Source organism: Hemitrygon akajei, chromosome 3 (genome assembly GCF_048418815.1).
Source record: "Hemitrygon akajei chromosome 3, sHemAka1.3, whole genome shotgun sequence".
In the NCBI taxonomy this organism is placed as follows: domain Eukaryota; kingdom Metazoa; phylum Chordata; class Chondrichthyes; order Myliobatiformes; family Dasyatidae; genus Hemitrygon; species Hemitrygon akajei.
In genome coordinates, this window is record NC_133126.1 from 100,370,336 (window position 1) to 100,388,383 (window position 18,048).

An 18,048-nucleotide genomic window follows, 5' to 3' on the forward strand; every position below is an offset into this window, starting at 1 on the left:
ACATAGATTTATAGTAACAGGCTTTCATGTGATTTTAGGCTTTTTTTTGTGAAGTGCTTGAAACTGGGATTTGTTAGTTCAGTTGTGACAATTAAATAAATACTTGAGGGAAATAAAATTGCAGGGCTATTGTGAACCATTGAGGATTGGTTTGCTGTACAGGACTGGCATAAACTCAATGGGCTGAGTACTTATAATGATCCTGTGATTTCTTTATACACATTTCAAGTGTTGTGATGAAGACTCCTGGACTTGAAATGTAGTAACTGCTTCTCTTCTCACAAATGCCAACTCCTCGGTGGAATGTTTTCAGCATTATTTTTTTGCTTCTGCATTCTGTTGATTTTCTTTCATCCCTCCCTTGTTGGTCTTGCATTGTAAAAATGGTTTTTAAAAAATTAAGAATTCTATACTATTCCTGTGTCGATAAATATCAGAGTGGTTATGTTTTTATTTTTCTTCTACTCTTTGTTTCTCTGCCTTCCAAACTAATTCTTCAAATAGAGCCACAAGAGATGGCAGCTGCTGGAATCTGCAGCAAAACCTGCTGACTCTCAGATTGAAACCCTTGCTCTGAGTTCCTCCAGCAGTTTGTTTTAGAACATAGAACTGTAAAGTACGTACCCTTCAGATCACGATGTTGTGCTGACCCTTTAACCTACTCCAAGATCAATCTGACCCTACTGCACTATACTGCCCATAACCCTCCACTTTTCATACTTTTTGCAGGGCTTCATTGAGGAAGTGCAAGGGTGAATTAGTAGGTTTGTAGATGGCACAAGAGTTGGTGGTGTTGTGGATAGAAGATTGTTGTAGGTTGCAAGAGGACATAAACACTATGTAGAGCTAAGTGGCAGACAAAGTTAAACCTGGAAATGTGCAAAGTGATACACCTTTGAAGTTCGAACTTGAGGGCAAAGTACAAGGTTAATTGCAGGATTCTCAGAAGTATGGACGGACAGAGAGATCTTCGGGTCCAAGTCAGTAGATCCCTCAAAGTCGCTGTGCAAGTTGACAGGGTGGTTAAAAAGGTGCACGTGTATTGGTCTGCATTAGAAGCGGTTTAATTCAAGAGCCATGAGGTAATGTTGCAGTTCTATAGACCACACTTTGAGTATTTTGTTCAGTTCTGGTCACCTCACTATAGGAAGGATGTGGAAGCATTAGAGAGGGTGCAGAGGAGATTTACCAGGACGCTACCTGGATTAGAGAACATGTCTTATAAGGAAAGGTCGAGCTAGCTAGAGCTTTTCTCTTTAAAGTGATGGAGGATGAGAGGCAGCTTGATAGAGAGATAGATATAGGGGCAGCCAGTGACTATTACGGGCCATCCTTTTAAGGTGCATAGAGGAAGATTTAGGGATGATGATGACAACTTCAATAGAAGAGAAATGGAGGGTTATAGGCTAAGTAGGAAGGAATGGTTAGATTAGGTCTTAGAGCAGTTTAATAGTTCAGCACAACGCTAGGGACCGATAGGCCCCATACTATGCTGCACTGTCCTTTGTTATAAAAAAAATTGCTAGTGGAACTCACTGGGTTAGAATTCAGATGAAGGGTTTCAGTCTGAAATATTGATGGTCCATTTCCCTTCACAGATGCTGCCTGAGCCTCTGAGTTCCTACAACAGTTTGTTTTTGGACCTTTTTCTTCAAACATTTACTAAATTCCAGCTTCTGTATCTAATTTTGCCTTTCTCCCTTTTGATACTTCTGCAATGCCTTGTGCAAAACTAGTTAGAACCCTCTTTGACAGCACAAATAAATATCCCTGTAACGTTATTGATCCCAGTGATGCAACCCATCCAGCTAGTTCAAGTACCACCTTAGAAACATAGAAACATAGAAAATAGGTGCAGGAGTAGGCCATTCGGCCCTTTGAGCCTGCACCGCCATTCAGTATGATCATGGCTGATCATCCAACTCAAAACCCTGTACCTGCTTTCTCTCCATACCTCCTGATCCCTTTAACACAAGGGCCATATCTAACTTCCTCTTAAATATAGCCAATGAACCAGCCTCAACTGTTTCCTGTGGCAGAGAATTCCACAGGTTCACCACTCTCTGTGTGAAGAAGTTTCTCCTCATCTCGGTCCTAAAAGGCTTCCCCTTTATCCTTAAACTGTGACCCCTCGTTCTGGACTTCCCCAACATCGGGAACAATCTTCCTGCATCTAGCCTGTCCAATCCCTTTAGAATTTTATACGTTTCAATAAGATCCCCCCTCAATCTTCTAAATTCTAGTGAGTATAAGCCTAGTCGATCCAGTCTCTCTTCATATAAAAGTCCTGCCATCCCAGGAATCAATCTGGTGAACCTTCTCTGTACTCCCTCAATGGCAAGAATGTCTTTCCTCAGATTAGGGGACCAAAACTGCACACAATACTCTAGGTGCAGTCTCACCAAGGCCTTGTACAACTGCAGTAGAACCTCCCTGCTCCTGTACTCAAATCCTTTTGCTATGAATGCCAACATACCATTTGCCTTTTTCACCGCCTGCTGTACCTGCATGCCCACCTTCAATGACACCCAGGTCTTGTTGCACCTCCCCTTTTCCTAATCGGCCACCATTCAGATAATAATCTGTTTTCCTGTTCTTGCAACCAAAGCGGATAACCTCACATTTATCCACATTAAATTGCATCTGCCATGAATTTGCCCTCTCACCTAACCTATCCAAGTCACCCTGCATCCTCCTAGCATCCTCTTCACAGCTAACACCTCCGCCCAGCTTCGTGTCATCCGCAAACTTGGAGATGCTGCATTTAATTCCCTCGTCTAAATCATTAATATATATTGTAAACAACTGGGGTCCCAGCACTGAGCCTTGCGGTACCCCACTAGTCACCACCTGCCATTCTGAAAAGGTCCCATTTACTCCCACTCTTTGCTTCCTGTCTGCCAACCAATTCTCTGTCCACATACCATACAATACCATACCCCCAATACCATGTGCTTTAAGTTTGCACATTAATCTGCCCTAATTGCACACCTTCAGCAGAACCACTCCCAATACCTAGGAACCTAAAGCTCTCCCTCTTGCACCTTCAGCCATGTGTTCTCCTGTTTCCATATTTACTATTCCCTAGCACCACAAATTATTCAGAGATAGTTAGTGAGGACTTGCTTTTCAGTTGATTTCCTAACACTTTATAAAACGTCAACAAGATCTAATGACGAGGTTCCAGTGACGTCATCTTCCAGAATGGCAGCTTAAGTCAATAGCTTCTCTGGAAAAACACGTATTTTGCCCTGTTAATCCATCAAATATAAGATCTTTCGAAAATATTTGAATTGATAAGAGGGGCAAGAATGCGGAAAAAGAATGGAGGTAAAAAAAGCATCACTGCGGAGCCTGTGGACAAGAGGGGCGCAGCGAGCAGCTCTCCTATCCAAACGTGTGGTAGCAAGGCTGACGATGAGCTTCATTCAGGTGAAGCGGCAAATATGATAAAAATTCTGGAAGAGATATGGGGATTCCAAAAGGATATAAAACAGCAACTAAATGATATCAAGTCAGAGCTCAAAAAAAATCAAAAAATAACGGTGGCAGAGATGCAAACTGAGAAGGTGGAAGATTGCGTGCAAAACGTGAAACGGATACTAAGTAAGATGATAAAAATATTAAATCAACAAAGTAAGCTGCTTGACCAGGAGGGAAGATCACGGTGGAAAAATATCAGGATATACAATGTTCCTGAAGGAGCAGAGGGTTTGTCTATGATGGAGTTTGTATGAAAGTTGCTGCGGGACACACTAGAGATTCCTTTGACTATGGAGCTTGAAACTGAGAGGACATATTGTGCGCTCGCCCTGCGGCCTACTGGAGACAGAGAAGGTAAGCCACGCTCAATAGTAATTAGATCCCTTCGATACAATACCAAGGTGGAGATTCTACAAAGGGCCTGGAGAAAGAAGAGGGTGTTTTATGAATGGTAAATTAATATATTTCAATCAAGATTACCCCCCAGCGGTCCTGCAGAAATGTAAAGAATACTCTGAAGTAAAGCGAATATTAAAGCAAGGGAGGATTAGATTCCAAACTCCATACCCTGCTAAACTGTGGGTGTTTTATGAAGATGGGATGCAACTATATTAGACAGTGGAAGAGGCGACTACAGACATGAAGGCCAGAGGGTCACCCGTCAGCGTGATCAATCTGAGGGAAAGCCTGGCTGAGCAGTTATCCCACTCTGCTTGGGAAATAGTAAGAGGATTATGAAAGCAGGGGACAGGAGGAGGGTGAGAGAAATGTATCAGGAAGAAACTGTGAGTTTTCCGAAGACAGCCATCAGAAGAGCCATAAGGTTTGGCTAACTTTAAAAATGTTGATAACCTAAACTGAAGCAAAAATAGACGGTGCTATACCTATCTCAAGAAATACTTATTATAATGTGGATGTTATATTACTCAATTATTCATTTTTATTCATTCATTCACTCCTTCACTTATTCATTCATTCACTCTAAATGAGAATATATATATAAAGGAGGAATACACAAGGAAATCTTTTCTGTGTAATGGATATTACTTTATCACTTACTTTTATGGGTACTGCAATGGGGGCCCTCAACTCACAGGTAGGAGGGGCTATCCCTCACAGCTAGACATTTCCTCTAGCTCAACCCAGGGTCATCTACTAGAGACCTCAGCCTTTGTTGCCTTTTTTATTATTTGCATTTCTTTGTTCTTATTTGTTCAGGGAGTAGATTAAGTTTTATTCTGCTAATTTCAATGATATATTGACAGATAAATACACATGGCTAAGGACAAAGTAAAATTCATTTCTTTTAATGTCAATGGGCTGTTAAATCCAATCAAACGTAGTAGAATTCTATCCAAAATGAAAAAAGAACAAGCCCATGTAGTATATTTACAGGAAACTCACTTAAGTGATAATGAGCATGGGAAACTAAAGAGAATGGGCTTCACTAATCTGTTTTTCTCCTCATATAAATCAGGACATAGGAGAGGAGTTGCTATTCTTATCTCAAGCAAGCTAAATTTTGAAAAAGTATTCAAAATGGGAGATGAGGGCAGATATATTTTGGTAAGGGGGAATATAGACGGAAAATCAGTTACTCTATTGAATATATACGCACCCCCAGGAAGTGATATTGGTTTCTTCCAGAAAATTACTAATATTATGGTAGCGGAAACAGAAGGTCTCCTGATATGTGGGGGAGACTTAAATTTACAATTACAACCAAAGTTAGACTCTTCCAATAGAGAAACCTATGAAACAAAATCTTTCCATAAGAAAGTTAATACACTTTTTGAGGATGTTGGTCTAATTGATATATGGAGGGACCTTTTCCCTAACAGAAGGGATTACACTCATTATTCTGTCCCCCATTCTGTATATACAAGAATAGACTATTTCATAACATTTGGAAAAGACAAAGACAGAATAAACACCTGTGGAATTGGGACAGTAGGTGTAAGTGACCATGCACCTATATATTTATCTGTTGATTTTGACCTACAACCAAAGAATACTATTTGGAAACTAAATTCAAGTCTACTCAATGTGGAAACAAAGACTTTAAGAAACAAATTAAAAAAGAAATTGGTCTTTACTTAGAATTCAATGATAATGGAGAGGTTTTACCTCCCATTCTATGAGATACTCTGAAGGCTGTTTTAAGAGGGAAACTTATAGCGATATCTTCATATAAGAAAAAAATAAGGAATAAAATATTACAGGAATTACAAAATAGGCTGAAGGAACTAGAGAAAAAAACAGAAATTGAATTTGGCACAGGATACATTAGAGGAAATTTAAAAATTAGTAATGAAATTAATAGTTTGGCTATAAAGAAATCAGGAAAAATTTAATGTTTCTGAAACGGACATTCTGAAAGTGGATCTAAGTCTATGAATATACTGGCGTGGAAACTGAAAAAAAAAGATAGCAGAAAATACAATTCATAGAATTAGAGATCCAAGAACTAAAATGATTTTAAAAAACTAAGCTAAGTGAAATTCAAGAAGCTTTTGAAGTTTTTTACAAAACTCTATATTCCAAAGTTCCAGGGAGAAGCATAACCCAAATTGACACCTTCTTGAATTCTCTAGAGTTACCCACTTTAAGCGAAGAACAAAATAGAACGATGACTGCTGACATAACTGAAGTTGAACTAAAAGCTGCAATTAGTAGGCTTAAATTAAGCAAGTCACCAGGATTAGATGGGTATACGGCAGAGTGGTACAAAGAATTTAAAAATGAGTTCATTCCTATTTTACTCCCCACACTGAACTGGGCTCTAAAAAAGGCACAAATGCCACCCAGCTGGAAGGAAGCGATAATCTCAGCTATACCGAAAGAAGGCAAGGATAAAATGGAATGTGGGTCATTTAGACCAAAATCCATTCTTAATGTAGATTATAGTTTATTTACCTCCATCATGGCTAAACAATTAGAAGAGTTTCTACCCCTACTGATACATAATGATCAGACAGGTTTTATACCACAACGTCAAACACAAGACAATATATGAAGGACAATTGGAATTGATTGATTGGAATTTTCTTTACAGAGTTTTACATAGATTTGGTGTCCATGACACAATTATTAAAACTATACTGGCACTATATGACAATCCTACTGCTTGGATTAAAATCAATGGATATTTATCAAATCATTTTACCCTAGAAAGGGGCACGAGACAAGGTTGTGCATGGTCACCACTACTCTTTGCATTATATCTGGAACCATTAACTTAATACATCAGACAAAATGAAGTGATCGGGAATTACTGTTAAAGGGACAGAGCATAAATTGGCTTGTTATGCGGATGACATTTTGATCTATCTAGGGCAACCAACATACTCTTTACTTAAATTGATGCAGTCCTTTGAACAATATGGTCAATTATCAGGATACAAGATTAATATTGATAAAACCCAATTACTTTCATATAACTATAGCCCACCAAAAGAAATTAAAAGTAGATAAACCTGGGCATGGCAAACAGAGTCTTTCAAATATTTGGGCATCATTATGCCAAAAGATTTTGCAAAATGATCAGATTGCAATTATCAGCCTATATATAAAAAAATTAAGGAAGATATAACAAGATGGAACCTAATTCCTTTTTTAGTCTCAGTTCAAGGATTGAATCTATTAAAATAAATATACTGCCCAGACTATTATATCTCTTTCAGACCCTATCAATAGAGATTAATCAAAATTAATTCAATGAATGGAACAAAATGTTATCGAGGTATATTTGGCAAGGTAAAAGGCCTAGAGTTCATCTCAAAACTTTGCAATTAGCCGAGGAAAGGGGGGGATGGGGCCTAGCTTCTCTTAGAGATTATTATTTTGCAGCACAGTTGAGAGCTGTGATATGTTGGTGCAACCCATCATATGACACTCAATGGAAAAACATTGAGGAGCGGATACTTTCTATCCCCATACAAGCAATTCTGGCTGATAACAACCTGCAAAGGTACATAAATACTATTGATAACCCATGGGTGAAATGGACTCTTAAAATATGGGAAAGTATTATAAAAGAATATAAACTAGAGGGAGATATTGCAATTCTTAAATGGTGTGCATATGACTCGGATTTTACTCCGAATAAACTGGATGCTAGATTTAAGGACTGGTCAGCTAAAGGAATAACAGTTCTTTGCTACATAATGAAAGAAGGAACACCGTTCAGTTTTGAAGTTATTAAAGAGCAACGCTTGTTAGAAAAACAAGACTTTTATCGGTATTTACAGAAGTGACAATATGTTAATAGGACAGTTAAAAATGTAACTAAGGCAAGAACATGTTTGATAGAGCTATTTAGAAAAGCATATAATTCAAATAACGGTAATAGAATCATTTCAAGCATGTATAAAGGTTTGTCAAATCTTAAAATACATTTGACTTCATACATTAAAACAAAATGGGAGAAGGAAAGAGGGATAATTATATCTGAGGAAGAACGGACAATAGTATGGAGTATCAATGAAAGTGTACCAGTTCACAGAAATGGAGGAAGTTCGGGTGGAAAAACTTGATATTTTATTACACCTTCTCAGAAATCCCATTATGATAGTAACCTCCCTGCTTGCCTGAGAAATTGTGGAAACCAAAATGCAAACCATTATCATATTTTCTGGGAATGGCCCATTATCAAAGACTATTGGAGTGGGATACACTATGCCCTACAAGACATTTTTAAATGTGAAATACGCTTAGAAAGTAAGACCATATATTTTGGGTATATACTTCAAGATTGGTTGAAAAGAGATAAACATTTAATGAATGTACTGCTGGTTGCTGGTAAAAATACTCTTACTAGGAAATGGTTATCACAGGAGAGCCCAACGTTAAATGCATGGATGGATATTACAATGACTTTTACAAAATGGAGAAGATAACAGCATCTGTTAATCATAAGCTGGAACAATTTGATTCATACTGGGAAAAATGGTTTAACTACATTACATCTCATAGGCCTGATTTTATCTTCACAAATCAATGAATATGTTGTAAAAAAAAAAGATCACTCCCTACTTGTACGAAGTTTTTTTCTTTCACTTGTTCTTTCTTTCCTCTCTTTTCTATAAGTGTATACCTCAGATAAATATTATCTGGAGATTTGGGGCATATATGACTATGATATATATGTACAATATCTGAAATACATCTTATCGAAATGTTTGTTTGATGATGAACTTCAGTAAAAAGTAAATTACAAAAAAAAAGATCTAATGACTCTTTCAGTCGATGTCATTGATTCTAACATATTCCACAACCTATGTTCACCTCTCTGCACTACTCCCACCACAACATCAGAATGTTCTGCAGCCATTCAGTGACATCTTTGACTGGGCAGGTAATGTGCCTGCCGTTGCTGAAATGCATATGTACCTGCACCCTCCTTTGACAGCAGAGCTTTCCATAGTGCATTGGACTCCTATTGGCAGAGAATTACTATCTTCAGTATTCAAAGTTGAGTACCAATTTGAGAGTAAAATGCTCTGTGGATTTCTGTGTAGCTTGTCTTGTCTCATTACCTATTACCTGCATGTTCTTCAGCTGTGGAATGACAGCCCCCCCCCCCCCCCAAGGGTTCACATTTTGAATCTTGGGTCCACCACAAAGGCATCAGCAAATATGGTTGTGCATCCTGAAGTCCCCAAGTGACTATGGATGTATACTGTGGTGGAAGTCCCCATAATTATAAAACTACCAACTTTAAATTTAGCAACTGGTTAACTTTTTGTTAATTGTTATGACTTTTTTATATAGTTGTAGCATTAATTGAGGATCAGTAACCAAAAAGTGTACATTATTTTAATTGCCCTTTTACAAAAACACAATTTTAATTAAAAACACAAAATGCCTGCAGAACTCAGCAGGCCAGACAGCATCTATGGGAGGAGGTAGTGACAACGTTTCGAGCCGAAACTCCTGCCCCTTTGTGAGATTATGGTAAACATTTTTGCTTAAAATTAGTTAAATCCCTTCCAATTATCAGCAAGCAACTTCTGTATAAACCTGCTGTTTAATTTTTAAAAGTACTAATCTAGCATCTCATCAGTTTTCCCTTTCTTCCTAGGTACTTCAGAAGGGCATTTTGAGGCCTTGTGTTATTATCTGGCTTTGCCTACCAATCTTTTCAAGCTTTTTCATGATTATAAGGACATAGTGAACCCTTTACTGCAAAGGTATTGTTTCTGTTATTATAGCAACTCAAATGAAATTCTGGTAATTGAGATTTTTTTCAGTTTTGAAGTTCAGCTCAAAGTTCGAAAGTTCAGTTTTTTTAACCAAAGTACATATTTGCCACCTTATAAAAAACCTGAGATGCAGTTACTTGCAGACATTCACAGTAAGTAAAAGAAACACAATAAAATCACTAAAAGACCATGTTCAATAGGATGAACAAACAATCAATGTGCAAAAGACAACAAACTGCAAATACAAAAGAAAGAAAAAAGAAAAATAATAAATAAGCAATGCTTACTGAGAGCTTGAGATGAAAAGTCCTTCATTTGTAGGAACAGTTCACTGATGAAGTGAGTGAAGTTATCCCTTCTAGTTCAAGGCCCTGATGGCCCTAATAGCTGTTCCTGAACCTGGTGGTATGGGTCTTGTGGCCCCTCTGCTTTCCTCCTCAGTGAGAATTGAGCATGGCCTGGATTCTGGAGGTGATCAGCAGCTTAGGTAGCATCTGCAGAGAGGAGCAGAGAAAACAATTCAGAATGATTCTCTCTCTCTCTCTCTCTCCCTCTCCCTCTCCCCCTCTCCCTCTCCCTCTCCCTCTCCCTCTCCCTCTCCCTCTCCCTCTCCCTCTCCCTCCCTCTCCCTCTCCCTCTCCCTCTCCCTCTCCCTCTCTCCCTCTCCCTCTCCCTCCCTCCTCCACCCACCCCACCCACCCACTTGTTTTATTTTTAACTTTATCTGAACTATTGACTTGGAAATATTAAAACCTGCTTTTCTCACTCCACAGATGCTGCCTAATCTACTATGTTTCTTGTGTTTCTACTTTAATTCAGTAAGGAGGGTAATGAGACTAGAATTATCTGATCAGGCCTCCAATTAGTGCCAACTAAAAATCATCAGTTTACAAAGAAAAACATTTTGATACATTTTTAAGATCAAAATGCATCTTCATGTATTTTCTTTCTATTATGAAGTCTCTCTTATCAGAAGCCTGGAGGCCCAACTCCTTCAACCTGGGCCTTCAATTCCTAGCCATAGACCTTTGGCAACTGAAAATGTGTCTTTCCCAGGATATGCCTAAATTGACAGTTCCATGGCTAATCTAAACATATGATTATACGCAAGGGGCAGGATTAAACATAACAAATCAATTATTGTCCTCTCTGGCTTGTCAGCAGCCAGAGGTCTTGGTATATATTGACACCAATGACATAGGTAGACAAGGTGAGGAGGTCCTGAAGAGAGATGTCAGGGAGCTGGGTAGAAAGCTGAGAAATAGGACCTGCAGGGTAGTAATCTCTGGACTGCTGCCTGTGCCACATGCCAGTGAGGGTACAAATAGGATGATTTGGCAGGTGAATGTGTGACTGAGGAACTGGTGCAGGGGGCAGGGGTTCAGATTTATGGATCATTGGGATCTCTTCTAGGAAGGTATGGCCTGTACAAAAGGAACAGGTTACATCTGAACCTGAGAGGTCCAATATCCTTGCAGGCAGGTTGACTAGAGTTGTTTGGGAGGGTTTAGGCTAACTTGGCAGGGGGATGGGAACTGAGTGATTCTGCTGAGGATGAGGTATTTGGTTTACAAACAAAGGCATTATGTAGTGAGACTCCTTGCAAGCAGAGGCTGATGATAGGGCAAAATTACAGTCAACAGAATGAGTTGCTATGTAAAAAGCAGACAAAATCGAAAAGGATGAATGTAAGACTGAAGGTGCTATTTGGATATGCACAGTATACAGAATAAGGTAGATGAATTTGTAGTACAGTTAAAGATTGGCATGTATGATGTTGTAGTCATCACTGAATCATGGCTGAAATAAGATTATAGCTGAGAGCTTAAAGTCCAAGGATACATATTGTATCGAAAGGACAGGTAGGTAAGCAGAGATGGTGGCATTGCTCTGTTGGTAAAAATTACATCAAATCACTAAAAGAGCTGACATAGGGTCAGAAGGTGTTGAATCATTGTGGTTGGACCTAAGGAACTGCAAGAGTAACAAGACTCTGGTGGGAGTCATACCCCCAAACACTAGTAAAGATGTAGTCCACAAATTACAATGGGAGATAGAAAATGCATGCTAAAGGAGCAATGTTACAATAGTTACGGGGATTTCAATATCCATATAGATTGGGAAAATCAGGTGGTGGATCCCAAGGGGGTCTTTCTAGAATGCCTATGAGATGGCTTTTCAGAGCAGCTTGTGGTTGAGCCTACAATCAGCTGGATTGGTTGTTGTGCAATGAATGGAATTGATTGGAGACCATAAGACATAGGAGCAGAATGAGGCCATCAAGTCTACTCCACCATTCTATCATGGCCAATCCTGGATCCCACTCAACCCCATACACCTGCCTTCTCACCATATCCTTTGATGCCCTGACCAATCAGGAAACTATCAACTTCTGCCTTAAATATACTCACAAACATATCCTCCATCACAGTCTGTGGCAGAGCATTCCACAGATACACTACTCTCTAGCTAAAAAAAATGTCCTCCTTACCTCTGTTCTAAAAGGTCATCCCTCATCAACCAGAGGGCGCTGTGCCCTCTGGTTCTGGATACCCTACCACAGAAAACATTCTCTCCACATCTACCCTAGCCAGTCCTTTCAACATTTGGTAGATTTCAATGAGATCCCCCCCCCCACAACCTTCTAAATTCCAGTGAGTACAGGCCCAAAGCTACCAAACACACTTCATATATTAACCTCTTCATTCCTGGAATCAGCCTTGTGAACCTCCTCTGGACTGTCTCCTATGACAACACATCCTCTCTGAGATATGGGGCCCAAAACTGTTGACAGTACTCCAAGTGTGTCCTTAGTGTCTTAAAAAGGCTCAGCAGTCTCTCCTTGCTTTTATGTTCCATTACCCTTGAAAGAAATGCCAACATTGCATTTGCCTTCTTTACCACAGACACAACCTGTAAATTAACCTTCCACAAGGAGTTATAAGTCCCTCTGCACCTCTGATGTCTGAACCTTCTCCTATTAGATGATAGTCCACACTATTGTTCCTTTTACCAAAATGCATCATCATACATTTCCCAATACTGTATTCCATCTGCCACCTTTTTGCCCATTCTTCCAATTTGTCCAAGTCTGCTGTAATCGCATTGCTTTCTTAGCACTACCTATCCCTCTACCTATCTTTATATCATCTGCAAACTTTGCCAAAAAGCCATCAATTCCATTATCCAAATCATTGAGAAACAATGTGAAAAGTGGTGGTCCCAATACTGACCCCCGAGGAACACCAGTAGTCAATGGCACCCAACCAGAAAAGGCTCCTTTTATTCCCACTCGCTGCCTCCTGCCTGTCAGACATTCCTCTATCCAGGCCAGTATCTTTCTGTAACATCATAGGATTTTATCTTGTTAAAGACCTTAAGATAAAAAAAACCCTGGGAGCAAGTGATCATAATATGATTGAATTCACGCTGAAATTTGAGAAGGAGAAGTTTAAGTCAGATGTAGCAGATTTACAAAGGAGTAACGGGAATTACAGAGGCAAGAGAGAGGAGTTGGCCAGAAATGATTGGAAAAGAACGCTGATAGGGATGACAGCAGAGCAGCAATGGCTGGAATTTCTGGAAGTAATACGGAAGGCACAGGATATATACATCCCATAGAGGAAGAAGTATTCTGAAGGCAAGATGATGCAACTGTGGCCATCAGAATTCAAAGCCAACATAAAAGCCAGAGTGCATATAATAGAGCAAAAATTAGTGGGAAGTAGAGGATTGGGAAGCTTTTAAAAATCAACTGCAGTCAACAACAAAAAATCATTAAGAAGGTAAAGATGGAATATGAAAATAAGCCAGCTTGTAATATTAAAGAGGATACCAAAAGTTTCTTTAGATACATAGAAGTATAGAAAGCCTACAGCACAATACAGGCCCTTAGGCCCACAAAGTTGTGCCGAATATGTCCCTGCCTTAGAAATTACTAGGCTTACCTTTAGCCCTCTATTTTACTAAGCTCCATGTACCTATCCATAAGTCTCTGAAAAGACCCTATCATATCCACCTCCACCACCGTTGCCGGCAGCCCATTCCACACACTCACCGCTCTCTGAGTAAAAAACTTACCCTTGACATCTCCTCTGTACCTACTCCCCAGCACCTTGTGGCAACCATTTCAGTCCTGGGAAAAAGCCTCTGACTATCACACTATCAATGCCTCTCATCATCTTGTACACCTCTATCAGGTCACCTCTCATCCTGCTTCGCTCCAAGGAGAAAAGGCCGAGTTCACTCAACCTATTCTCGTAAGGCATGCTCCCCAATCCAGGCAACATCCTTGTAAATCTCCTCTGCACCCTTTCTATGGCTTCCACATCCTTCCTGTAGTGAGGCAACCAGAACTGAGCACAGTACTCCAAGTGGGGTCTGACCAGGGTCCTATATAGCTGCAACATTACCTCTCGGCTCTTAAATTCAATTCCATGATTGATGAAGACCAATACACCGTACGGCTTCTTAACCACAGAGTCAACCTGCGCAGCTGCTTTGAGAGTCCTATGGACTCAGACCCCAAGATCCCTTTAATCCTCCACACTGCCAAGAGTCTTACTATTAATACTATATTCTGCCATCATATTTGACCTACTAAAATGAACCACTTCACACTTATGTGGGTTGAACTCCATCTGACACTTCTCAGCCCAGTTTTGCATCCTATCAATGTCCCACTGTAACCTCTGACAGCCCTCCACATTATCCACAACATCTCCAACCTTTGTGTCATCAGCAAACTTGCTAACCCATCCCTCATCCAGGCCATTTATAAAAATCATGAAGAGTAAGGGTCCTAGAACAGATCCCTGAGGCACACCACTGGTCACAGTTTTACATATAGTGTAAAAGAGACGTGCGAGTGAGTATTGTCTGATAGAAAACGATGCTGGAGAGGTAGTAATGAAGGACAAGGAAATGGTGAACAAACAGAATAAGTAATTTGCGACAATCTTCACTAGCAGTATGATGGAAGTTCTAGCTGTCAGGGGTCATGAAGTATATGAAGTTACCATTACTAGGGAGAAGACTCTTGGAAAACTGAAAGGTCTGAAGGTAGGTAAGTCACCTGGACTAGATGGTGTGCACCGCAGGATTGTGAAAGAGGTGGCTGAAGAGATTGTGGAGGCATTAGTAATGATCTTTCAAGAATCACTAGATTCTGGAATGGTTCTGGAAAGAAGGGAGAGAGGCAGAATAAAGGAAACTATAGCCCAGTTAGTCTTACCTCAGTGGCTGGGAAGATGTTGGAGTTGATTGTTAGGATGTGGTTTTGGGGTACTTGGGGCTACATGTCAAAATAGGCTGTAGTCAGCATGCTTTCCTCAAGGGAAAATCTTGTCTCACAAAACTTTTGGAATTCTTTGAAGAAATAACAAGCAGGATAGACAAAGGAGATTTTCAGAAGGCTTTGACAAGGTGCTACACATGAGGCTGCTTAACAAGTAATGAGCCCATGGTATTACAGGAAAGATTCTGGCATGGATAAGGCAGTGGCTGATTGGCAGGAGACAAATAGTGGGAATAAAGGGAGCCTTTTCTGGTTGGTGCCACTGAGTAGTGGTGTTCCACAGGGATCTGTGTTTTACGTTATATATTAATGATTTGGACTATGGAATTGATGGCTTTGTTGTAAAGTTTTCAGACAATATGAAGATAGGTGGAGGGGGTGGTAGAGAGGTTCCAGAAGGACTTTAATTAGTAGAATGGTTAAAGAAATGGCAGTTGGAATACAGTGTTGTGAAGTGTATGGTCACGTACTTGGGTATAAGAAATATTTTCTATTTTCTAACTGGAGAGAAAATACAAAGATCTGAGGTATAAAGGGACTTGGGAATCCTTGTGCATGATTCCATAAATGTTAATTTGCAAGTTGAGCCTGTGGTGAGGAAAGCAAATGCAATGTTAGCATTCATTTCAAGAGGGCTAGAATATAAAAGGAAGGATGAAATGCTGACAAATTACAAAGCACTGGTGAGGCCTCACTTGGAGTATAGTGAGCAGGTTTGGGTCCCTTATCTTAGAAAGAATTTGAAACTGGGCAGGGTTAAAAGGAGGTTCACGAAAATGTTTCCAGGATTGAATGGCTTGTCATATGAAGAACGTTTGATAGCTCTAGGCCAGTATTCACTAGAACTCATTGAAGCATATCAAATAGTGAAAGGCCTTGATAGAGTGCATGTAAAGAGGATGTTTCCTACGATGAGAAGAGTCTAAGGTCAGAGGACACAGCCGTAGTATTGAAGGGGCATCCTTTTAGAATGGAGATAAGGAGGAACTACTTTAGCCAGAGAGTGGTGAATCTGTGGAATTCATTGTCACAGACAGCTATGGAGGCCATTCTTTTATGTATATTTAAGGCAGAAATTGATTGATTCTTGATTGGTCAAGGCATGGAAGGGATATAGGTACAAGGCAGGAGATTGGAACTGAGCGAGAAAATGGATCAGCTATGATGAAATGGCAGAGCAGACTCGCTGGGCCAAATCTCCTAATTCTGCTCCTATATCTTATGATCTTCTAAATGCCTGACTTGTGTTCAGCTTATGCTGTACAGAAGTGAGTGTTTGAGAGATCGGAGGGATGGATTTTCTGGCCAACTTACAATCCATTCAAGATATGAACAGTTCACGAGAATGAAGTTCTGCCTTAATCTGAGGAGGACCTGTAGGAACAGAAATAGACCAAACTAATCAATTGGGCACTGGAGTAGACCATTCAGCCTCTTGAGTATGCTTTACTATTTAACAAGCTTATGACTAATCTGATTTAACCTCAACTCACCTTTGCTTTACCACAATCATTTCCTTAAAAATGATTGAAGACTCTGCTCCCACTGACTTCGACGGTGAGAATTCAAACGACTCTCAACCCTCAGGGAGTAAACGTTTTCCCATATGTCAGCTTTAAATGGCTGAATATTTTTTAAACAGTGGCTCCTATAACAGCAAATATCCGGTCACATCTAACCTATCAAGATATTTTAGGACCTTGCATCTTTCACTGAAATGAAATTGAATAGAGCGGTAAAGGAGTCTTGCTACCATTGTGCGGGGCTTTGATGAGACTCAGAGATGCTTCTGTACAGTCATGTCCACCTTTCCTTTTCTAATCATGTTACACTTCCAAATTTCTATGACTTGTTCAAATTATTTGGGCTTTTACAATCTGTTGTCCTGATAAAGTAAAATTTCAGAAGTGAAATTCATATATATATATATGACAACAAACACAATTAGTTGCATAGATTTGTGTCAAATTAACATTATATTTAGCACACTAAAAATTTATTGAGTCCTTTGATTACTGCACAACATCTTCTGGGTTAAAATAAGTGTAAGATAGACATAGTGGCTTGGGCCTTTAGATCTATTTAAATGAAAAAACAACTTCCCTTATTTCGGAGCATAAGCACCTGACTACACTTGTTAAAACTAAACATTCTCTTGATTTTTTTCTTTTATTACAGATGGTGTTCTGATTCTTCAGTGCAAAGTTTTCTCAAGGGGCAGAGAACATCAGTCCGGTCAGTATGTCTTAAAACTTAATTTGTTGTGTTTTCTCTTTGACATGGCATTCACAATCCATAATTGGGTGGGAATGTGATTGAGATCTTGGAGGATTGTGCAGGTAGTTATAAAGATGGGCAGATGGGAAATCACTGGAGGAGTAACCTATGTACATATAGTGTCATGAAGGATTGGGTTTTTATAAAATGTGGTACCACACTGAGAACAGTAAGGCATTGTAGCTCTTACACCTAATAGTAAGTAACTGAGACTGCTTGCATTGAGGTTGTCTGTCTGAACCCAGTTCTGGCTTGATCAACAATGAACAGTCCTTTACTTGAACTAAAGGAAGCCAGTGGGAGATGGAAAGGTTTCTACTATTAACTAGTTGATGCATGCATTAGCAACTCTTTTGAATGTGATTTAACTGTGCTTTACAAAAGAAGTTGGGGATCGTATTGGATCCAAAGAGGAGAAAGATAAAATGGTTAGTCAAAATATCAAACCAGATTTGGAGCTGTTTAGAATTCAGCAAAGATGACAAAGAATTGATTAAGAAGGGGAAAGTACTGTATGAAAGTAAGTCTGCGTAGAACATAAAAGCTGACTGAAAGCTTCTGTAGAAATGTTTGAATAAAAGGATTAGTGGAAAAAACAGCAAGTTTTATAGCGAGGTAGAGGCTGAAGAGGATTTCGAATGGGCCATCAATGGTTTTTCACTTAATCATGCCTTTTAAGTTTTACTATATTTAAAAGAATGAGCATTGGAATTCAAAGAATTCTACAAAACGTCAAACGTGACTGAACAGATGAGATGCAGGAAAGATGTTCCCAATGGCCAGGTAAGC

The 18,048-nt window shown here is 39.5% G+C and overlaps 1 protein-coding gene across 5 annotated transcripts in view; it reads left to right on the plus strand.

The window, feature by feature from the left end:
• ubr1 (ubiquitin protein ligase E3 component n-recognin 1) overlaps window positions 1–18,048 on the plus strand; it is a 299,112-nt gene that overhangs the window by 266,036 nt on the left and 15,028 nt on the right. For all 5 annotated transcript variants that reach the window (XM_073040481.1, XM_073040482.1, XM_073040484.1 and 2 more), the window contains 2 exons: window positions 9,566–9,674; window positions 17,161–17,217. In XM_073040481.1, coding sequence (XP_072896582.1) covers window positions 9,566–9,674; window positions 17,161–17,217 — 166 coding nt within the window. The remainder of the gene's footprint in view (window positions 1–9,565; window positions 9,675–17,160; window positions 17,218–18,048) is intronic.